The sequence below is a fragment of the Danio rerio genome, chromosome 17 (assembly GCF_052040795.2).
Source record: "Danio rerio strain M-AB ecotype USA chromosome 17, GRCz13ab, whole genome shotgun sequence".
NCBI classification, from domain to species: domain Eukaryota; kingdom Metazoa; phylum Chordata; class Actinopteri; order Cypriniformes; family Danionidae; genus Danio; species Danio rerio.
This window is the reverse complement of record NC_141037.1, coordinates 26,403,747-26,430,044: the sequence shown is the minus strand read 5'-3', so window position 1 is coordinate 26,430,044 and position 26,298 is coordinate 26,403,747. Positions and strand designations below refer to the sequence as shown.

The 26,298-nt window shown below is 33.2% G+C and overlaps 1 protein-coding gene across 11 annotated transcripts in view; it reads right to left on the bottom strand.

The window, feature by feature from the left end:
* The window catches only part of dlgap2a (discs, large (Drosophila) homolog-associated protein 2a), a 249,872-nt gene that overhangs the window by 81,424 nt on the left and 142,150 nt on the right, over positions 1-26,298 (bottom strand). For 2 of the 11 annotated variants that reach the window (XM_087290537.1, XM_087290538.1), the window contains one exon: positions 3,862-3,934. The exons of the other annotated variants lie outside the window; for them this stretch is intronic. In XM_087290537.1, the coding sequence (XP_087146663.1) occupies positions 3,862-3,865 (4 nt within the window). In that variant the 5' untranslated portion in view covers positions 3,866-3,934. The remainder of the gene's footprint in view (positions 1-3,861; positions 3,935-26,298) is intronic. 11 annotated transcript variants of the gene reach the window in all.

Genomic DNA, 26,298 nt, shown 5'->3' with positions numbered 1-26,298 from the left:
TTCTAAGCTATAACAGGCATGCGCAGTGTAAAGTGAGGGACATTTTAGCCCTTGGAAAATGTAAATATTATAGTAACTATTTATTTTAAACACCTTTAAAAAGGTATGAGAATGTTCTGTAAAAGGGGAACATTTGGCCTGTGTTACATGTGAAAATTCTGTAAAAAAATGCTATGTAGTATCCTGAACTGGACCATTATATTTTTTCTTATAGTTCAACATGTGCTCCTTCAACTGAAATTATAAAAATTCAAGAAAATGTAAAAAAAAAATTTTTTTTTAAAAATCATTGACAGTTACTACCCTGAAATGGCACTGAATAATAGGAATGAACCATAAATTAAAAAAACGATTAATTAATTTGATTAATGAAATTTCTTAATTTGTGCATTCAGTCTTCTCTGTCAAATTGCATTACATCCTTTTTTTTAATAAAACAGTTTCTTAATCTTCTGACAAAAGACTTCTGACTCTGTTCCCCCAAATTGTCATCTCTTGGTTGTACAAAAATAGAGGACTACTTGGATTAAAAATAGTCAGAGTATGAAGGTTACAATGAGTTATTTTATCTGAAGAAGGAATATTAGGTTAGTTGTTGTTCATCTTTATAACTATGACTGGTATTGTATTTAATTAAATTATTATTGACTACTGTTTTCTTAAAGTGCTACAATACTTGCAGATAATTGCTACTGTTTGCAATAGATTACGTTAGATAGCCCATAAGGAGCAAATGTTTTAATCATTTATTGAATCATTTATTCGTTTTCAGCTAAGTCCCTTTATTAATCTGGGGTCGCCACAACGGAATGAACTGCCAACATATCCAGCTTATGTTTTACGAAGCTGAGGTCCTTGCAGTCGCAACCCATCACTATATATATATACTTAAATCACCTGTACAGCATGTTTTTGGACAGTGGGGGAAACTCAAGCACCCGGAGGAAACCCACACCAACACAAGGAAAACATGCAAGTTCCCCATGGAAATGCCAACTGGCTCAGCCCAGGCTTTGAGGCGATTGTGCTACTCACTGCACCACCGTGATATATTTAAAATACTAAAAATAAAATATTGTGCTGCTATTGGCACATCTTTTTACTAAGAGTAAATACCCGGTATTATTAGCCTACACTCAGTGTAGGCTTGAAAATATAGAATGGATGCAAATGTGCTGTACTTCACATTAACATTAGGCATATCTTTTTTTTTTTTTTCATTTAAACGTACGCCCACTTTTAATTTGAAAAACGTAAACCCTTGCCCCGCCTCTTACGTTTATATTCTCTTGCTTTCAATGCGGATTGATAGCGATATGTTAAGAAAGCACGCAGGAAAGTTTTGCTTTGCGAGTTATCCATCCTGAATTGGTAAACGGTGTGTGCTCCGTTCTGCTTTGCCGATTGCAAAGCGTGATTGGGAAACGGTTTGCCAGAATATACCCTGACCTTTGTTATTAATAGTCTCACATTATTCTAAAACTGAGCTTAAAGCTGCAGACGTTATCACTCCAAACCTTGTGAATGTCACTAAAGACAGTTCTAACCAGTGTGGTTCAAATGATGTTCCTGTGACACAGATCAAGAAACTGGCAAGAGTAACTAGTCCCCAATAATGCATTGTACTATGGCAGCACGTTACATCATTGTTCAAAAAATGCACCACTAACAGAGTAAGGAAAAACCGGGGGATATTGCAACACCCTCAAATCCTCCAATCTGAAACATGCTACAGTGACATCTTTTTAAAAATACAGAAAATATCTCAACACAATCTCATTGGTTCATTCTGTTAAAAATGTCTTCAGAATTTTAACCATCTACAAAAAAAAAAAAAGAAAAACTAGTATAACCATAGTAAAGCATTGCTGGATACTGCAGCAGTGAAGTGACTGGTTTAATATGGATGTCCAGATCCAATCACCTGATTAAAAATCAGGGCAGATCACATGGTTTCAGACTTGATCGGAATCAGGCGTTACCTCCAGATCAGGACTCTAACATGTATATCATATATTCTCATTTTTTTAAACACATCTATAGGTATGTGGTGACACAGAGTTAGATCTCTTACTTGACTTCACACAGAAACAACATGTATGGGCATGAAATCACTTTGTTGCGAAGACGCTATTGGTTAAATGCCTCCAAAGTAGAACGGAAGCAGCTTGAAGCGAAAAGCACGATTGTGTCTGCTGTCTGGAGGTATTATAAAGTTGATTGCCATACAACATTGCCATAGCAGACAGTAAGAAATGTAAACTTGGGATTACCTGCCGGGTGTCTTATGTTGAGGTGCTTTTTGTTTTTATAGTAGATTGTTTTATATTTACTGTTGCACTGAAGTCAAAAAGTGAAGAATTGATGTTATTTATTACTTAATTGTTCCAACGACCTCACAGGAGTGCTTTGTTTGTTAACATAGTTGTTTAAAATAAGATAAATTAAATAAAAAAATAAAGAAGAGTGAAGGAACAGATCCAGCATGTTCCTTATTCTTTTTTATGTATTATAGAAGTATCTAATTAGGTTTTGGTATCGGCAGATACTCAAAATCAAATGACTCTGACTCGAGGGCAAAAAAATCGGATCGGGACACCCCTAGTTCAAAGTAAGCTTTTATTTGAGATACAGTTAATATGATAATTTTTTACACCGGAGAGCAAGTGGTCAATTTGGACAATATGACTTTTTGTATTCAATTTATTTTAACTTTCTTGTTCTTATTTATTTAATTAAATGGATTATTAACTCTTTATAGGACACTCAATGAAAAACTCTTTGTAAAAACTCTGAAATGTTATTCGGGTTATTACAAGACTTGTGAACTGTTATGACTATAAAAATATGATTTCCCAAATTATGTTTAACAGAGCAAGGAAATTTTTACAGTATGTCTGAAAATATTTTTTTCTTCTGGAGAAAGTCTTATTTGTTTTATTTCGGCTAGAATAAAAGCAGTTTTTTTACATCTTTAAAAACCATTTTAAGGTCAAAATTATTAGCCCCTTTAAGCTATATTTTTTTTCGACAGTCTACAGAACAAACCACCATCATACAATAACTTGCCTAATTACCCTAACCTGCCTAGTTAACCTCATTAACCTAGTTAAACCTTTAAATGTCACTTTATGCTGTATAGAAGTGCTGTGAAAAAAAATCTAGTCAAATATTATTTACTGTCATCATGGCAAAGATAAAATAAATCAGTTATTAGAAAAGAGTTATATTTACAAATGTGTTGAAATTTCCCTCTGTTAAAAAGAAGTTGTTAGGTTGGGGTTATAAACAAAAAAATAAACAAAGCAGCTAATAATTAAGGGGGGCTAATAATTCTGACTTCAACTGTTTATATAAAGTGTATTTAAGGACAATGAAGTGACCATATATGATTACTACCCAAAAAAGGGTTCATCAGTGCACCAATACTGTATAGTGCATCTTGTATAATGAGTATTTAAAGTACTCTTTAGTTTTTGAGGAATAATATAAAAATTATCACCATTGCCACTGGTTTTCTGCAAATGTAAAAAGCACAACTGTTCAATTATCCAATCATCTTATAACAATAATAATAATAATGATAATAATAATAATAATTTATAAGCTATAAAATATTACACAATATTACTTCTGTAACTGTATAATATATTTTGACTAAATAAATAGAGACTTGATGAGCATAAGAGAGTTTTTAAAAACAGAAACCTCACTTTTCCACCTGTCTGAGCCACATGCAAGAAACTGAACAGCAAGAAACTGGGCAGATGACAAAAGTAAAAGCATCTTAATGTGAATTTGTAAAGCAACTGATTCAAACCCCTCCCTTGTGTTTAATTAGACCACAAACAGAGTACTGACCCATAAGGAGGATCTTTAGCTCAGGTCAGCACACACCATAATGATGCCCAAGTCCATCTTGATTGAAGAGGTCCTGAAGGAGAATGTCAAGTTTGTTTATTCCGAGCGTATGAAAGAATATTTCAGAGTGACAGCGAATCGCAAAGAGGCACTTCATTAAAATTAAACTTTGTGAGAGGCTGAACAACACAGAGAATCACATTAAAGCACATCCAGAACAAACGCTCCTGTTTGGATCACAGTCTGTAAACACTGGCCAATACAGCCGCTTGATTATGCTCGTCCAAAGGTTAAAAGCAAGGAACCTCTAAAGAATCAGGTTTGCACATAAGAAAAATCGAAGAGATGCAATTGTGTCCTTTGCTCCAAGAAGGCTCTGCAATAAGCCGCGGTTACTATTCTAAATCTGAAGTGACAAAACTGACAGGACCAGAATGGTTCTGGTCTCTTTGGAGATGTTATAGTTTTGAAGCAGCCTGTTGTTGGTTATTTCTCCATCATCCAAATCCAACACAACTGCAACTAAATATCTAGAGACAACAAGAAGGGAGAAGCACAGATTGCAGACTGAAATGAAAAGCTTTATCTTTCAGACATTAAAAACAGATCAGCCAAAAGAGCTTCTCTATACCCTGTGGACTGAATCAGCTAGAAGAGTATCACCTTGAAAGGAGTAGACCATCCCAAAAACCCTACAGAAGAATTATACTGCATCACTGATGCCACATCATTTGTTTATTCTATGCTCTGTTAAGATTGTTAAGATCAGTTATTGCGCAGGTAGTTCCAGTCAGTTTGTTCACAGTTTTAAATTAATGCGCTCCCCTCCCCTGCCATAAACATTTATAACCTAACTCAGTGACAGTTGCTAGAGCCTATCTGCATCTGAGACACATTCCTTGAGGACACCAATGTGTGGCTAAAAGCAATGTGCTCTAAAACATTTATAAACTGATAGGTAACAAATCTATATATATATATATATATATATATATATATATATATATATATATATATATATATATATATATATATATATATTATATTTAATATAACATTAAATATAATATTAAATAAAATAGAGTATCCAGTCTAAAGTAATCTTAATTCAATTCATGTTAAAATCAATACTTGTATTAACTTGTTGCTAACTTAAAAATACCATTGAATAAGTGGGATAATCAATGGCTTTGCTGTGCATTAATGGATTTTAAGCACACTTTTAAATCCACCCACAGAGGATACTCTGTTGCCTTCACAAAATCCCTAATTATAGTCAATTAATATATAAATGTTTCATATTTGATGATCTAATTAACCTGTAATTAAGCAGACAATTTTTGCTGTTTCTAAATGAATCAGCTGTCTTAAACAAATTGTTTGAATGAATGACTCAAGGAATCACCATTGACATTACCAACTGATTCATATTTAATTTTTATATGACAGGCCTAAATCAGTCAAGCTACCAGCACAAGAAATCAACCAGCAGAATATCTGTTGGAGATGTACAGTACAAATTATAAATTGTAATGTTTTTTTGTTTTTTTTTAAATAAGCACCTACTTTGTTTTAAACAAAAATACTGTGCAAAGAGTAACACTGTTAAACATTATAACAGTTTAACTGATATAAATGTAGACATTTAAACTTGAACATTTAGTAGCCATTTAACATGGCTTATACAAAGTCAGCTATGACCAAAAACAGACTGTTTATTCAGTAACCGCTCTGATAAATCCACTGAGCCAAGTTCATCACTGACTTATTCATGAGTCATTTTGACTGATTCATTAAAAAAATAAAAATAAAAATAAATTTTTTTACTCATGCACAAGACCAGAGATGCCCAAGGTCGGGCCTGCAGGTTAAAGTTGGCTCATTGTAACCTTTCATTTGGCCCACCATCCAGTCTGAGAAGAAAGTAAGAATGATGAGGGCAAATGCAATTAAATGTTTAAATTTAATATAGTAAATGAATCCGATTTGTAAAAATGTAAATACCGTCACTCTATGGAGAGAGAATTATGCGGAAGACCTCAAGCAAATCAAGGCAAAAGTGTAGTTCTGTTTTAAATGATTTTTTTTTTGTTTTACTGTATTAAGTTTATTTTAAAATGTAAAAATATATATTGTATTAGTTCATATAAAGCAATGTTTTCTAGTAATTTAAAAATTTTATTACTAAATTAGCCTCAATCAAGTTTGTTTTTTGGCCCTTAAGTTTGGGGAGCCCTGCAGTAGATCATACATATCCACTTCAAAAGCTCTTCGACACTAAACAAGTTTATTAATATCTGTATTTTTAAGGGGTCTTTTATTCAGACTACAGCGAATACCCTTCCTACACTTCAAGAACTGTACTCTTCCAGAGTGAGTAAAAGGGCTCGCAAAATCACTCTGGACGAATTGCACCCGAACTGTTACCGTCTTGTCGGCGCTTCAGAGCACCAAGCACAAAAACAGCCAGACACAGGAAAAGTTTCCTCAGGCCATCTACCTTATGAACAGTTAAATATCCCCCAACTGTGCAATAAATATGTGCAATACTTTCTCATACACACTCGTACAAAGCACCTTATATCAACATACAATGCAATACTTCTACATTCGCATTTGTACACAGCACTGTATTACCTGTGTATTTATAACAATCTGTACATACAATTCAACATCCAGATTTCTTGACTAACTGCATCTCTGTTTAATGTTAATCATCTTTTTTTTTCATATTTATTTTGTGTTGTCACTTATCACTTCATGTACACTGGAAGCTTCTGTAGCCAAAACAAATTCCTTGTGTGTGTGAAGCACACTTGGCAATAAAGCTGATTCTGATTCAAGCAAAATTTACATGATAATAATACAACATTTTATTTAACCAAAAATTATTATTTTGTTATAAAAAAGATTAACAAAACCTCCGACTCATCTATGCAAAACAAATCTACAGAATTCTTTCAACATGACTTCATTCAATGTTCAAAAGTTCATCCTAGAAATGTGCATAAATTAGCATATATTTAATGAAACGATATCTAATTTGCATATTTAATCACAACATTTTAGAAAACTTACAATATAAACAAATGTTTGATATTTTTAATGTAACTATCAGTTAATAATTTATTCAATGTTCACTTGCAGTGTCTTTCCTTTAATCGTCATTTATTTGTCTAAAATTCTAGTTCTGTGATAATTCTGTGCCGGTCTGCAGGACAGAGGAGACTCTCTGGTCTCAGTCTGAGTTCAGAGCAGGTCACGGGAGGCTCTAGAGAATGGGCGAGTGTTTTGGCGCTGCTCTATAGCCCGAAGCACCTCCTGTCACCTCCTCTCATGATTTCAGTATTCATACCCTGGACGTCTCCGCTGAATAAATAGGGCTCACTGTAGCCTCCTGCATACTAACAGCATGAGAGCAATCAACCGCGCGTCTCTCTCTCTGTCCTCGACTCTCTGCGGGCGGCAGCAGGTAGAGAAGCTTTATTTTGCTGACTGTGTTGCTACAGCACTGCTAGTGAAGACAAATGATCCATACACCACATTAACACCAGAGAAATGTGGCAGTGAGATCTGATGGAGCTGTTGAACTCCACGGCCATGACTACAGCTCTGACAACTAGTGAGCTGCCTACATAGGGAGCATTCTGACATCACAAATGCTTGTAAGTGAAGCTTCTATAAGCACAAACAAACGTGTACTTTAAAAAAAAATTACTGTTATTATGCTGTTTTTGGTTTCAAATATATATATATATATATATATATATATATATATATTTTAAATATGTCTGTATATTTTGAACTAACCTTACTACATAACAAAAAAATATGGTATATAATGTATATAACTCAATCTAGAATTGCATTTAGCATAACTTTTCATTAAACTAGAATGGTACACAAAATCTGTGGCTATACATTTATGGTATAATTTACAGTAAACTTAATCTATTAATATTGTTAATTACTTAATTGTAATAGGGAGCATTCGATTCTGTTATTAATTGTTGTTTAATTAATTGTTAAACGTTTAGACTGAGCCCCAACAAAGTTGACAATAACAGATTGGACATTTGCAGTTGACTGGGATTTTTTTTATAAAACCAGACAAATACAAATATTTTCTTTTTAGTTTCTAATACTTTGTAGTACTTTGATATAATTGTTTTACAACAAAAAATTGTATGCATTTATTAGCCCCTTTAAGCTATATATTTTTTAATAGTCTACAGAACAAACCATCATTATACAATAACTTGCCTAATTACCCTAACCTGCCTAGTTAACCTGATTAACCTAGTTATGCCTTTAAATGTCCCTTTAAGCTGTATAGAAGTGTCTTGAAAAATATCTAGTCAAATATTATTTACTGTCATCATTACAAACATAAAATAAATCAGTTAATAATAATTAAATGAATTAATAAATCTGTTAGCTAATAATTAAGGGAGGCTAATAATCTGGGCTTAAACTGTATATACATAAACAGGTTACGGTACGCATTCAGTCCCACTTAAATTTTTCACTCTTTGTTCTATTTGTTACATTGCAGCTAATTTTTCCCCTCATTAATGTACACAGCAGCCTATATTAACAGAAAAACACTGAATATTTTTGCAGATGACACAGTCCTAAGAATTCAGACCTATATATATATATATATATATATATATATATATATATATATATATATATTAGGGATGTAACGGTATTGTAAATACCGTCATACCGCAATATTAATTTTTTTCGATATTACCGAAGTCGCATGACTCGGTAAAACTATAGGTCTTTTGAGAAAATTTGCTTAGGCGAATGAAGCGAACGGGAGGTAGCAAAAACTACAATACCCATCAGCCCATGCTTGACCATCATCCCTTGCGGTCTGTTGTCGCTACAGATCCAGTAATGCGGAAATGGAGTGTGCTGCTAGAAGCGGGGATGAAAAGAGCTGGAAAACTCTAAGGCCCTGTTTACACTGATGCGTTTTAGTTTGAAAACGCATAAGTTTTGCTACGGTTACGCCAACCGTCCACACTACGCCGAAGTTCTCGAGCGCCGAAAACGGAGCGCTTCGAAATGTGTGGATAATGTCTAACTTAAGTGTGGATAATGGAAAACGGAGACTTCTGAAAACGGAGGCGGGGCTGCAGACGTTCGCCTCTCTGATTGGGGCTTTTCCTGAATATTAAGTAGCCTAACACGCACAGTTCAGTCCTGCATCATCTCCGTGTAAGTTCAGACTTCGCAAGTTTGATCAAGGCTGCAGTCTCTTCTTCTCAGTTTGATATGGAAAAGCAGACTATACCGAGGACACGGGTAAATCTTCAAAGGGAACAGTGTACTTTATAACTTCATTCACATCACCCTGGCTTCGTTGTTTCACTTTCTCAACAATAAAATGTAAACATGATTTAAGGAACTGCCTATTTTCATTTTAATATTAGCAACTTAGACAGCAGACATGTTGAGGCGTCGTGCTGCATATATGAGCGTCATCTTCACTGTGTGGATATTTATAACAAAACGGAGCCGATAACAACTGCCTCCTTTCAATTTCAGTGAAAATACGAAACACAGCCTCTCTTTTGCTGAGTATCAGTTTTAATAATCGATAATGGCCATTTTAAAAGTATAACATACAATAAGTTTATACATTATAGGAAATAAAGGCAAGCGATCAGTCAATATACAGAATGTACGTGGTTACATTAATCATTAACTTAACACGTTACCTGAGAACAAGTAATAGATTCCAATGACCGAAGTCAGGGAATATGTCGTTAGATAAAGACAACAAGATAAATGAAATATCCCGTTTAATAAATATAGTGAGATTAGATCCAGCGGGAGATGCTTGATGAGAAGTCCGACTAGCAGAGCTCTCATCTGGGTAGATGGGCTGAGTGTGATTAAATGTTGATTGTGATGAGTTTTCAACAATACTAATTTGAAACTTTATTGTTTTTACATGGTTTAATAATTTTTTGTTATTAAAATTGAAGTTCCTGTTTCAAAGCTTACAGATAGATGGCTAATTTGTATGTCATTGACACTTTTGGCACTTTTTTGGAGTATTTTCATAAGTTTTGTTTTTTTCCTGTAAATGATTCAATAAATACCGTACCGTGACATTCATACCGAGGTATTACCGTACCGTGAAATTCTGATACCGTTACATCCCTAATATATATATATATAAAAAAAAAAAAAAATATATATATATATATATATATATATATATATATATATATATATATATATATATATATATATATATATATATATAGTGTGTGTGTGTGTGTGTGTACAGTTGAAGAATTATTAGCCCCCTGAATTATTCGCCCCGTTTATTTTTTTTCCCCGATTTGTGTTTAATGGAGAGGAGATTTTTCCAACACATTTCTAAACATAATAGTTTTAATAACTTTTTCTAATAACTGATTTATTTTATCTTTGCCATGATGACAGTCAATAATATTAGACTATTTTCAAGACACTTCTATACAGCTTAAAGTGACATTTAAAGGCTTAACTAGGTTAATTAACTAGGCAGGTTAGGGTAATTAGGCAAGTTATTGTATAATGATGGTTTGTTCTGTAGACTATTAAAAAATATATAGCTTAAAGGGGCAAATAATTTTTTCCCTAAAATGGTTTTTAAAAAATTAAAGGCTGCTTTTAGTTTAGCCGAAAAAATAAAAAAATAAGACTTTCGCCAGAAGAAAAAATAGTATCAGGCATACTGTGAAAATTTCCTTGCTCTGTTAAACATCATTTATTAAATATTTTAAAAAGAAGAAAAAATGAAAGGGGGGCTAATAATTTTGACTTCAACTATCAAAATTATATATATTTTGACTTAACTATAGATATATAATATAATGTTATATATATATATATATATATATATATATATATATATATATATATATATATATATATATATATATATATATATATATATTGTAGCGAGTCATATAATACCACGTCGCCCTGGGCACAAATCCACACCAGCTGGATCTCTCATCAACCTCGGATCGCTCACAGCTGGACCTCATCAGCCAGGGAGAGATATAAGCCAGCCCCACACAGGAGGAAGTGAGCTTCATTTGACATGACTCCCTGCGCTAACGCTTGTCTCTCTCTGTCTCTCCCACAGCCGAATCCAGCTCGTGACCGATCCAACACTCTACTTCTCACCAGCCTTCACCATCTCCCCGGAGCACTTGAGCACGCACCCTTAAGAAGAGCACTCATTCACCACAATATCACTTGTAAATAAAGGCACCCTCCGGGGCATTGTTTGTAACATTATCTACGGTGTTTGTGTTTTCCCTCTGCCTCGCTACAATATATATATATATAGAGAGAGAGAGAGAGAGAGAGAGAGAGAGAGAGAGATAATATAATGTTATATATATATATATATATATATATATATATATACTAGTACAGCCAAATTTACATGTTATAGAAAAATATTAAATACAAATTTTTAATTTTTGTAGGTTTAAATTTTTTTTCATTATTTTGCTTGAATTTAATTGTTTTATCCTTCATTTTCTAAACATGTTTTAATAAATATATCTGTTAAATAAATCTGTTTTGTTCAAATGCACCAAAATACATTGCCTAAATTCACTGAGAAATATTCATATATATATTCATAATTATATATATAAAGAAATAAATCTATTCCACCATGTAGGAGCACACTTCCTTAGAATTTGCCTGAAACGAGGTATCTAAACAACTGTGTGCAAAAAGCCATATAAAAGCAGCAAATATCTCTCTTGTCATTTCAACATGCTTCATTAAGCAGAATGTTCCCACAATGTTCTACTTTGTTCCAGCTTGACAATTAATCCTCCAATTAATCACCATCCTCAAAAGTGATTGCCACAGCAGTCCTTTTCTTTTCTCCCAAACAATCGCTCTCTGTTTTATGAACTGACTTTTAGAGAGCGAGGACACTGTTCGCTCCTGCCCATAAGGAGAGAGAGAGATTCCTGATAAGCCTGTTAAATGCTTATCGTAAAGGAGTAAATTAGCATGAGGTCTATTATCTTTGCCTGCTTCTGCTGAGCATGGTAAAACATGCTTATCCCAGCAAACTGAAGACATGTATTTGACATAATGATGTGTTTATGGGCAAGAAAGATGATAGAAAAGTTTGATTTACTGTAGATGCTCATTTAAAAGAATAGTTCACCTCAAAATTCTGTCATACTTTACTCCCCGCCAAATTGTGTTTAATTTTTTTTCTTCTGTTGAACAATATATTATATTATAACAAAATATTTCAAGATATTTTGAAAAATGTTGGAAACCAGGGCCATTCTGCATATCTCATAAAAGTATAAAATCACTTGAGTAAATTTGTATTTTTTGGTGAACTTTTGGTGATCTTTTTAAGAGGTGTTTACATATGGATTTGCAAAGAAACAAGATGTCTATAAAACATAGACGCTTTCTGGCAGCAAGAGTGAATATTTGTGACAAGTTATCAATATATTCAACGTTTGGATTTATTTTAATCTTTACATGATGTAATTAAATGTTTAATTTATTAATTACATTTATTTGATGACTACATGAATAAGATTAGGGCTATTACACCAATTGCTGAATGAGCATTGAAAAAAAAAAACATTAAAATATGTATCTTTGTAAATTGCAAGGCAATCCAGCATTTGCAGCAGATTTAGGAGGTGAACTGCGTTTCATAAATCATGACGCTAAACCTGCAGCTGTTGGGTCCGTACAATGCAACTGGCCTGAAAGTGTCTGAACACAGACCTGTGTGGAAAGAACACAGAACAGCTTGCTATAGGAAATCCTTTTGGAGTCACTCATTTATGTAACACTCAGAGACAGACTCCCGGGCAAGTCTTAAAAAAAGAAAGAAAAAATGTTCAAATAAAATTTGCAGTTGCCACAGTAACCAGCTCTTAAAGTCTCTTAGCTGTGTCATGTAACAAGCAGAAACACGTCAATTCTTAAAGTTCTGAAGATACAAGGCTTGTGAAGTCGGACTCAAAAGAGAAATGCTTTACAGCTTCATGAATGGCACCTACTTCATTTTTTAAATCCCAAAAGTTTTCGCAAACACTCCCTATCTTATCTTTGAATTGATTTATTTATTACACCATATTGAATATAGCTTAAAATCACATAACTATACAAGACTTGAAGTTGTTAGTACAGATTTTTACAAATATTTTTATAAATAAGGTGTACGTTTTAATTTTTAGTAAAACACTTTACCTTTAAAGTAACAATGAGCACATGTAAATTTGACCTTTTGCAAAGGTACTACCCCGTGACAGGATTTGTACCTTCTGAGAGTGTACTTTAAGAGTTTAGAAAATGTACAAATTGCTTATGTATATTGTGCCAAAACTGTAAGCCACCATCATGTCAAATTAAATGACATGTCCCCAGTCTGCATCCTAAAAAAACATGACTCTTTGTAACAATTTACAATAGAAATAGCAATAATGTGCACCTTTTGTAAAGCTGCTTAGAAACAATAATTATTGTGAAAAAGAAAGAATATACAAGTAAACTTGAATAGAATTTAATTAAACTGCAAATGCTGTCAAATATACACACTGGACACTTTATTAGGTACACCTGTTCAACTGCTCGTTAACGCAAATTTTTAATCAGCCAATCACATGGCAGCAACTCAATACGTTTAAGCATGTAGACACAAAGAATGGTTAGGAAAAAGAGAAAATATCCAGTGAGCAGCAGTTATGTGGGCACAAATGTCTTGTTGATGCCAGAGGTCAGAGGAGAATGGCCAGACTGGTTCCAGGTGGAAAGAGTAACTCAAATAACCACTCGTATGCAGAAGAGCATCTCTGAAAGCGCAATACATCAAACCTTGAGGCCTATGGGCTACAGCAGCAGCACGCTGGGTGCCACTTCTGTCGGCTAAGAACAGGAAACTGAGGCTACAATTGACACAGGCTCACCAAAATTGGACTGGAAAAACGTTGCCTGGTCTGATGAGTCTTGATTTCTGCTACGACATTTGGATGGTAGAGGCAAAATTTGATGGCTACTTTTAACAGAGTAACACACCATGTCATAAAGCATGAATTATCTCAAACTGGTTTCTTGAACATGATAATAAGTTCACTGTACTTAAATGGCCTTTACAGTAACCAGTTCTCAATCCAATAGAGCACCTTTGGGATGTGGTGGAACAGGAGATTCGCATCATGGATGTGCAGCTAGCAAATCTGCAGCAACTGCATGATGCTATCATGTCAATATGAACATTATGAATATTATGAATGGAATATTTCCAGTATCTTGTTGAATCTATGCCACCAAGAATTAAGGCAGTTCTGAAGGCAAAAGGGGGTCCAAACCGAAACTAGTAAGGTGTACCTAATAAAGTGTCCGGTGAGTGTATGTAAGAAAACAGTTTAGAGGCTTCAGGACCATGGACAGCTCCTCTGCATTTCAGATTAGTTTTTACACCCACAACTATAGCGGCAGTACGTGAAACATCTAGATGTTCTTCATTTCAGTCTACTGTAATTATTTCATAAAGAAAATCTATAAGAATTGTTACTGCATGATAATACAATTCATATTCATATATTTCATAATGCATGTATGATTTCTGTAAGTGAGAAAATGTACCTGTGTAAAAATGTGTGTGTGTGTGTGTGTGTGTGTGTGTGTGTGTGTGTGTGTGTGTACAGTAAAGTGTACTTTTTAAAATAATAATCATAATTAGGCAATATTTAAGTATTGATGCTAAATTATTGTATAGTGAACCCCTCACTGTAATTATTTAAGAAAACACCCAAAGTCTATATTGTCATAAAAGCATGTTGCAATACCTACAATTTATAAATATTTTATAATATATACAACTTTTTACAATGTTAGTAAGCGTAAAAAAGATCAGCTCAGTCAGTGAAAAGGCCCATGCATGGAGAAAAAAAATATAGCAACAATGTAATACCCATATTAACCAGCAGGGGTAAACTACACCATTCTAACTAATACCTAACCTCATACCACAGACACAAATACAGACACTAAAACAATAGTACACAAAAGCAAACAACACATCCCAATAAACAAGTGCCCACGATAGCAAACAGCAAGAGTAAACACACACACACACACACACACACCACACACACACACACACACACACACACAGACAAATACGCTATAATAGAGTTTATATTTGTACCTGGAAGAAATGTGAAATCTTGTTAGATTAAGTGCTGTGTCTGTTTTACTGCCTGTTTACCGACACAAAAAGCAAGACAACACGATTGACCTTAACCTCAGCACAGACCAAGCCAATCACAACAAAGAGAGTTTGCACCCTAAACCAATCATAGCAAAAACAAATGGACACTTAACTAAACCTACCAAAGCAAAGAGAGTCTCCAGCGCACAGCAAACACCGAGCACAATCTCTGCTTCATCTGAGCTGTGCGAAAGCAAAGGACTGTCAGAGCGTGAATTTATCTGTGTAATTTTAGATTTCTAGATCCAGCAACCTTTTCATAAAGGCTCCCAAAGGGTAAAAACAAGCACCACAAACACAGAACTGATGATTCACCAAGCACTTTGGGGCAACCTCATGACGCTTCCCTTCAAAATGAATCTTTAATTCATTATTTATTAAAACAAATACACACACACACACACACACACACACACACACACACACGCACGCACACACACACACACACACGCACACATTTATTAAAGCTCAGAGCTGCACACAATCTCTGAATCGCATATCTTGTTTTATCTGAGTATATGTTGTGCTTCCTGCAGTGGAGGCTGTCATGACATTGTACTGTATGCTATATAATAAGAGTTAAGTTGTATTTTTAAGGCTGAAGGTCTACTTCTACTCAACTTTGAGTACTATATATTTTTACAGCTTTTACAACAGATCTTTTTGAATGGTAACACTATGAATCATCTATTAAGCATTAGCAAATACTTAACTCATTTTCTGTTAAGCATTAACTTTAACATTAATAGATTAGTAAGCCGTTTATAAATACAGCTACACATACTCTATTCTTGACTTTTAAGCAAATGTATAATGTGCTTAATGATTGTATTTTCATACTTTATTACTTATTAATTGTTCATTACTAAATTTAGTAAATTGCATTATTTACAAACCATTTGTATTTCAGAGTAGTTGGCTTTCAGAATCATTCAGAATGAGTAAGTAAACGATTGATAAACTTTTCAAATCAACATTTATATATTTTATTATGCAGGCGTATAGTAATGGTTATTGTGTATGTTAATAAATGCTTCATTAACTCAACTTTATGCAGTTTTGTGAACTAATTTAAAGAGAGTACTATTTATGCTTTGTTAAACCCTTATAAATGAAAATTAAAGGCTCAGTATTAAATGAACAATAAATGATGGCAATATCACCTAAAAAAATAAAATTATTGTACATTTTCAAACATTGCCGAATAACAGGAGTGTCAAAATACAATTAGAAATAAATACAATTAAATAAAATTTCATAAAACAACAACAATATATTAATTTAAGACTATATTATGACACATCATTTGAGTGTTATTTAGCAAAGTTTAAACTGTACTGTAATTTTGTTTTTGTTAAGATTGCAAAGATTTCTTTTGTTTGTTTGTTAACAATGCAATACTTCATTAATGAAAAAACATTCATTAAAGTATAAAAATATAATCGTTAAACACTTAAATGTGCTTTGAGGTCAAGAATACAGCATGTGTAGCTGTATTAATAAACTTCTTGCTAACGTCCATTAATGTAGAGGTAATACTTAATGACTAATGAATTAACTATTTGCTAATGCTTAATAAAAGTGTGTAGTTGTAGTGTTACTGATGAGGATGATGATAATGATGATGATGTTAATGATGATGATTATTGTATGTTATACTATATATTAATAATATAATATAATATAATATAATATAATATAATATACTATAATACATTTTAAGGTAACACTTTACAATAAGGTTCATTAGTTAATGCATTTACTAACATGAACTAATCATGAACAACACGTGTACAGCATTTATTAATCATAATTGAACATTTACTAATGCATTGTTAAAGATCCAAGTCCATGCTTGTTAACATTAGTTAATGCACCATGAGTTAACATGAACTAACAATGAACTACTGTATTTTCATTAACTAACGTTAACTAACATGAACAAATACAGTAGTAAATGTATTGTTCATTATTTGTTCATGTTAGTAAATGCATTAATTAGCATTAACTAATGAACCTTATTGTAAAGTGTGACCCATTTTAATATAATATAATATAATATAATATAATATAATATAATATAATATAATATAATATAATATATATTTGTATTATTATTATTATACATTATAATACAATATAATATAATATTTCTTCTTTGGACATCAACTTTTGGTAGAAATTATTATTATTATTAATATTATTAATATTATTATTATTATTATTATTTTAAAAGTTGGCTGAATTAACTGATAGGAAGAAATACTATAGTTAAATTTCTAAATACTATAATGTAATTGTAATATCCCTTCTTGGGGCAGCAATTTTTGGTTGAGATTACAACAAAATTATTAATCATCTCAATTAATTGTCATTAATTAAAATAATCACGACCAGATGATTAACCATCACTGACAACAGGCTATAAGCATCAAAACAACATGTGACCATGGTCTTTTACTCATGTTATGATATGTCAGGCATAATCCGCAGCAACAAATTTCACACAATACAAAACAGGGCTCCCTGCTTTACGACCGCCTGGGGATCCTTGAAAAGCTTGACAAAGGGTGAAGAATCTGTATTATAAATTTAGTGTGGGTCAGATAACAATCGACATACTTGAGTGACCACGACTCTAGCCGCCCACAAAACACCACACTCAATGCAGACGCCCATTTGTGCTGTCATTAGCCATCAGTTCAAATGAAGGCCAGATGAGAGCAAACGAACATCCGCTCGGAGTGTCACCATAATGAGGCAGCATCACACATCTGCATCTTATCTCATTTAGGGTGAGCTTAGATGTCATTTGCTGACTTTTGTAATTAAAAAACATCTGCTGCCCTCCGCCAGGCTGATTAAAGTCTCTCTGATGTCGTTTTCACCCTCGTTTGCATTTTTAACACCAAGGCCAACTGGGAACTGAATGACCTCACTTCCTGTTTAATTATGATCGTCCTTCAAAGCTGTTACTGTTCTTTAATAAAATGTTGGCTTTCAGGTAGAGATTAGCGGAGATCTACAGTGGAGATTAGAATAATGCAACATTTACAGTGTCCTGAATCTTGAGGTCACTGCTTAGACCTACAATGTACATTAGAAATTGTGACGCAAGGCCTTAAAACATAATAAAAGATAATTTTGTACTAAGTTTCTAGTTTAGAAATTGTTTAATTTTGTAACACTGATCCCCTCGGGTAGTACTGTAATTATGTGGTTTACTCTATGTGTGATAAATGTTACCAGTATAAATACTGTTTTTTGGTATTCATTACCATTTATAGCCATACTGATAGCGGCAGCAAAAACCTCACACCTTCAAAAACAAATAGCAAACATACAGTTTAAACGAGAACATTAGATCTGTGCAAACCAGCAACATCCTTCACTCAAGATGTATTTTTAATAACGTTAAAGAGACTTAAAGAGCACCTATGATGAAAATCCTCAGTGATAAAAACACAATAAGTCTCTGTTTTTATTTCCTGTCGTTAAAAAAGGATTTAAAATCCCTTCGATTTTGAGGCCCACCACATCATGAAGGCGTGTGGTTTCCCCGCCCACTGAAATGATTGACAGCTGCATATTGCCATAAATCTGTAGTAATGCATATAATTATATCAACAAGACAGGACATGCACAAAGCAACTGGGATTAAAAGATCTGTTCGACTCTGTGTGATCATCAATCATCATCAAATTTAATCAAGAAAGAGTTTTACAAGTATAAAATGTTTTTAAAACAGTGCATGTTTGTAATGAATAACAGCGATTTTCCCTTCTTTATCACCACAGCTGCATAGTGTCAGTACAATTATAAAAGAAGATGCTTTAATACCGGTTTGTGGACGTTAAATCAGGTTTATTTTGTAAAATAGGGTAAAATAGGTGCCCTTTAATATTGAAAATTTTAATTTGATTTCATTCCCATATAAATGTGATATAGACAATTTTGAGGGACGTAAACAAAAACAATGGTCCCAACGTATTTCTTGTTTTACATTTTTAATTCCTATAGCTTCCAAGAATCCAAAAAGAGCCACATATTGACAAATAATGTTACTGTATGATAGCTGTTTTAACATTAAGTTTTGATTGAATAAAAGAAATGTTCTGGTTCCAATGACATGACCACATTGAATGTGGCAATATATGGCAATATATGCAAATTGCATATGACATACCAGTTCATATTTGTTATATGTCATATATCACATACAGTATCGCATATGTCATAAATCCAACATATAATAAAAAATATTCCAAAAATGACTGCTTTCAAATATATTAGCCATAATTCTACTGGCTTGCTTGGTTTTGGATCGATGGTCTGCGCAATGATGAATTTGGTCTTCAGTGTTCGAACTTTTAGGAGTAAAATTTAAACCACACTGAACTGAACTTCAACTGTGAAAACTGGACTGACAAAGTTTCAATTTATTATAACTTCTATGTAAAAACTGCTTTGACACAACCTACATTGTAAAAACACCATACAATAAACATAAATTGAATTTCATATACAGTTGAAGTCAGAATTATTAGCCCCCCCTGTTTATGTTTCCCCCAATTTCTATTTAACGGAGAGAAGATTTTTCTTAGTACATTTTTAAGCATGTTTTTATAGCTCATTTCTAATAACTGATTTATTTTATCTTTGCTATGATAACAGTAAATAACATTTGACTATGTATTTTTCAAGACACTTCTATACAGCTTAAAGTGACATTTAATTGTTAACTAGGTTAATCAGGTTAACTAGGCAGGTTAGGGTAATTAGGCAAGTTATTGTATGGTTTGTTCTGTAGATTATCGAAAAAAATAGCTTAAAGGGGCTAATAATTTTGACCTTAAAAATTATTATTATTTTTTTATAAAAACTTTTTTTATTTTAGCTGAAACAAAACAAATAAGACTTTCTCCAGAAGAAAAAAAATATTTATATATCAGACACACTGAAAATTACCTTGTTCTGTTAAACATCATTTGACAAATATATAAAAAAGAAAAAATAATAATTCAATGAATTAAATGAAACACATTTGGAGTGAAATCCAAATAAACACTTGTATGCCAAATATGTAATTTGCAAATATTTCCAGTACACAGCACTTTTAAACGGCTGGTATTGAAATGTTTCTGTTGTGTCATGTCTGATGCTGACAAATTATTCGTTTGTTGGAATTTTGTTATGTCTTGTGTTGTTCGGACACGGTGTTTAAAAAACATTGATCAAAATTAAAGAACATTTTCAGAAACCTCTCAGTTATTGTTGTAATGGTTGTCAAGATTTAGACCAAAGAAATGAAAAAAAAAAGCCTTTCATCGTGGGCAGATAACAGGTTGAATGTTCACAGCCATTTATTATTTTATAAAAGACACCTATTTTGAATAAATGCCATCCTTTTGAACTTTCTATTCAGCACAATTACAGTACAACATCAAACTTTCTATCCATTCATCCATCCATCCATGCAGAGGTCAAACAAGATGCAATTATGTTACGTGTAATTAATTCTGTTTTAATTACTGACTGAAAATCCATTGACTGACATTTAAAAGCAAGGACAAAAATCCCTAAATTAAAGTTTGATTTAAAATGTGCTGCTACACAACAAAATCTAGTGCTGGGAAACATGAACAGACTTAAGGATGTAGCATTTCAGAAACATTTATTGCTAATTAGAGATGGTGTACTTGAATTACCAGCAAATATATTAAGCATGACTCGCTCCACGGTCAATTTAACACCATTTAATACTTAATTATGTCTGGCCTGTCACATTTTATGCCCGGAGAATCTGAAGACTGGATGCTAGGACTAAAATTGATGCTGGTTTGTAGGAAGTGAATGAAAACCCTTGTTATTTAGTGTTCTAGTGAAAGAGAGACAGAAAAATAGAGAGACAGAGCGGAGTGAGAGACACACGGCCTTCACAGGGCAGCTCTCTTATCAAACCAAACGCCTCATAAACGGAGAGCCCTGAATCTGTGAAGCCCTGATAGCGCAGACAGAAATCAGATGGATGTAGACGGCGTAAGAGGAAAAATGGCTTCTAATAGATCAGACTATAGCATTTAAGCCCATACAGACAATAATACATTGCTTCATCTTCCTCCATCAGAAGCATATGATTGCATTGGCTGCGCAAACATTGATCATGTACAATTTACGGCTTTATTTACTGACTGTGTGTGTTCCAGATGATCACTTTATCTCTCTGAGACGGCCTGTGGTCTGCTGTTCGGGTCATACACTCTGTGTGGATTAGACAATGCACACACACACACACAAGCACGCGTGCACAAATAATGCCTGACATGTATAAATGCACACAAACTGAAGGCCTGGCCTGTTGTTACTGTTGGACATTTTCTATGCTCAGCACACTTAGTCTTTGATAATCACCTGGCTGACAGCAAAATGCTGAAAGCAAAATGCAGGGGTCAAACAAGGGGGAAAACACACACTGAAATACAAGTGCTAAATTTAAAAGCATTTAAGTTGACTGTGGAATATCTTAGAACATGGATGATTAAATACGGTCTTATTTTACCTCCTATATTGTATAATAAAACAATTGAACTGCAATAACAAAAAGGCAATAATAAATAAGAAGGAAGTAACACTCAATAACTACTTATTTAAAATGAGCTGAAACAGCAAATTTCTTGACTTTTTTGGGACAATTTAATTGTTTAATGTCCAACCTAAAATTGTAAAAACTATTAAGTCAACTTAATCGATTTGCATTGGGACAACATTAAGGGATTGTGTGGAACCCAGAAATTTTTAGAGATGGCATAAAATGAATTTGTTCAAAAAAAATTGCTTTGTTCTTTTTCAAGAGTTAGTTTACTAATATAAAAAATGTGAATTTGAACATCTAGATGACTTTAGACTTTTTTTAACAACTGTTTTATTCAGATGTAATTAAATTATGACAAGATAACATTACAATCATACTTACATCTTTGTTTTCAATTTAGATTTTCTTTGTTTTCAATTTAACAACAATAATAAAAAACATACAAAAAAAAAAAAAAGGGATACAAAAAAAAGGGGGAGGGACAGGTTGTTTAAATTCGTAACCGATTATTCTATAAAAAAACATTAAGAATTGTTGAAAATAAAAATCATCTATAAAAGGCATGCACTCCATCATCACTATGACGACTATAGAAATGAGCTCACAATGCGTGAACTGTGTAAACATACCTGCCAATTTCACCCTCGGTCTTTAGCTTTTTGGTACAGTCTGTAACATCCCTGGGTAGTCACCTTTGGTATAGGACCAAACAAACCCGCTCCATAGTAGTTACTATCACCGTACTAACTGTGTTATTCAGACAACTTTTGGAGACAAATGTTTGCAGGTATGTGTATAAACTTCAGTCTGTCTGTTGTCTTATAAGGGTTTTTGAAATAATATACATTTGGCTTTAACATTGAGGTTTGAATTTAAAGAGATTTTAAAAGAAAAAAAAAGAATTTTACAACAAAAACTTACCGTAATTTGTAGCTAATTTGCACTGAATTGTATAAATTTGTTCAATTTCATTTGTGTTTTAGAACAATTGGAATTCATTTTAAAAACAAGTCAGATGAATGAAATAGTATAACATAAAACAGTTAATTTCCTTGTGAAATCTGGCTTAATTCAAACCATATATTAAATTAATCCATAATATATAAATAACACATTTTACATTATGATTGGTAGGGTACAGTATGCTGCTTTTTATATTAGGGTGAAAAACTGATATTTATTTCTGATGTTGTCAAAAATTTTATTAAATGACTGATAGAAATAACAGCTCTGACCTCAGCTGTAAATCTAAAACCACTGATATTTTATGCATCTCTAGAAATGTGTTTATTAATAATTGTCACATCTACTGTCTTATGCTGTGATAAGCAATTACTGAGGCTCTCGAACCATAAGTTGGAGAGAAACTATTTGACTGGAAAATATAAAAAGAAACAAGAGAGGGGAAGCGAGATAAGGGTAAAGAGCAGTGACCTTTATGTGCAATGAAGTATTTTCATTTTATCCAAGTGACTTCGTCCATTTATAATATGGAGTCAATCCCTCTGGAGCAACCCAGGGTTAACCGCATTTCTTAGGGGCACAGTGGTGGTTCAAAATCTCATGAATCTCCCCCTATGTGGTCTAAACCTGCTACTTTTGATTTATAAGCCAAAATCTTCACCTATATAGCCATAGTATGTGTGTTTGAATAGAATAACTTTGGAAATGACTGGCCAAAACTGGTTCTGTGGGCACCAAATTGTTGAGACTCATCTCCTGCATGTCCCTCAGGAGGAACTGAAAGAAACAAAGTTTATTCCAAGACAAGTAGAAGTGAAGAAGGAGCCTAACAATGGCTGTCTGTGTGGGTGAGTACAGACTGTTGGACATCATTCCCCAAAGAAACCTATCCAACAGTTTTCACATGTCCTGGCTACTTTCTAAACTCTCCTACATCAAAAGTACCACAAATAAATGACTCAAAAATCTGTCATAAAAGTATCCAGTCAGTATATCAAATTAACAAAATCATTAAAAGTTTCCATGGATTAAAGATTCTTCAAGGAATCAACTATCCCACTAAAGAACCTTTTAATCTAATTTTACCAACAATTTGCTAGCTTCCACAGTTTACATAACTCATATAATCTCCCGCACATACAGCCACCTAGATATTATAAAGGTAATCAAAAGATAAAACTCGGATTATTGATTACACCACTCTCTTCTAAAACTCTTTTTGTTAATGATTTGATAACCAATCTAAATCCAGATGCACTTTGTCTAACAGAAATCTGGCTAAATCCAGAGGATTGCGTGACTATAAATGCATGTACACTTGAAGGATATTATTATAAACATGAGCCTCATCTTAAAGAGAAAGGTGGAGGCATTGGCATAATACAGTAATATTTTTAGTGTCATGCAGCGATCTGACTTATAATTCATTTGAAGTAATAGTGTTGTATATTTCAGTGTGCAATATAAACAATACATTTCAATCTAAATATATATTGACAACTGTTAATAGGCCTCCATTGCATTATACCAACTTTACAAAAAGAATTTGCAGATTTCTTATACAAAAGAGTTCTGGCTGCAGATAAAGTTTTAATTGCTGGAATATTTGTATAGATAATGAAAAAGATGCTTTAAGTCTGGCATTCTTGGACATTAGCTGAGACTAATCTCTGTTGGAGTGAAACAGCACGTCTCAAGACCTTCTCGTCAACATAATCATACCTTAGTCCTAATATTATCACATGGTTTTGATATCGATAATGTTGAAGTTGAGTATATACTGTACAGTATAATTATTATCCATTATAAAACAGAAATTGTTATATTATCCAAAAAAAGTGATCTTAAACCAGCTGCAAAAGCATACATTTACCACCTACTCTAAATTCCCCAAAGGGTTTTGTGCTGATGTATTTTTCACAGCTGAGGTCTTGGGACTGGATCAGGACAGTTCTGGGATCACCAATGCAATCAGTGCAGTGGTGCAACTGTGACAAATGTCACACAAGGGCCACCGTCCAAATGACATTTGTTGTCCACAAAGGAGCAATGCCTGATGGGACATATTTTTAAATGTTGACAGCGGGTTAAAGATCATAGAGTATAGCAGTCAACATTAAATAGTCTGTTACTGGTTAGATTTTTGGTAGTGATTTTTTACTTATTCTTAATTGGATACACATATTATTATTATGATTTTTTGCATAGGTGGACAGTTATTTTTTTTTTCATGCATTTAACATTTTTAAAGAAGCAATAATAATAATAATAATAATAATAATAATAATAATAATAATAATATTTTTTTAAAATGTTTAAATAACATTTAAATTCTCTCCAGTTATTTTTGCATGGCAGGACATGTAATTCTACTCTTTTTTTTTTTTCAGTAAGCCTTCACTTTTACTCATGAAATAAATTTCTCACTGCTGACTGCAAAAAGCACTATTGATTCAATCTTGCTCATCAATAAAAAAGGAATAGTGGAAAAATGATCGCTGTTTATGTGTAAAATGACTGATGACCAGGCATGCACAGATGAATCATGCATGGACAATTTTGAAACACATAAACAATTTATTTCAGGTAATTGTTACATTTGTCTTTATATTAGCAAAACATCAACTGACAATATGATAAATTATTGCCACAATGTAACAAACAACACATTTATTTAAATGAATCTGAAAAATGAATGTTTGAAATGATATATAGAGAAGTGTTTTCTGTCTAAACTGATTTTTAATGGCAAACAGGATCCCTGTGCTTTACTGGAGCCCAAAGGGGATCATGCAGGCCTCCTTTAGATATTCAGATACAGAAAGCCAATTACTGTAATAAGTCCAGGCTGCAGGGCAACCTCACAGTTCAGCTCATACGGGCCTCCATCAACAGTTCTGCAACAATGATTTTAGCTCCACGGGCAATTTTACTGGCATGCTGAAAAATCTTAATAACTTCTGCCTGTCTTGTTTCAGTGACTGAAGACTGAGAGTTTCTGTAATGCATACAAACACACACATACATTTGTTTTGATGGTTTATGAGGATTCTCTATTAGCATAATATATTTCATACTCTAACAATTTCTCATTATATTGATTGAACCTAACTCTACTCCTAAACCCAACCAAACAGGATCATGCGGCATATTTTGAATGTGAAAAGACCATACACATGAAATATTTTTGAATTACGAGGACACATGGCATGTCCACATAAACCACATCAATGTTTTAACATCTAGGTCATACCACTAAAACCCACGCACATATGAATAAATGATTAAAAGTTTCGGGGCAGTAAAATTTTTCCCAAATAATTTAAGTAAGTAATTATTCACAAATTGTGGAAAAAAAACCCATCAAAGGTGACAATGTAGACCAGAGGTCACCAATCTCGGTCTTGGAGAGACGATGTCCCTGCAGGGTTTAGCTCCAACTTGCCTCAACACACCTGCCTTGATGTTTCAAATATGCCTAGTTTGACCTTAATTAGCTTGTTCAGGTGTGTTTGATTAGGGTTGGAGCTCAAATCTGCAGGATACCAGCCCTCTGGAAACAAGTTTGGTGACCCCTGATGTAGACTAT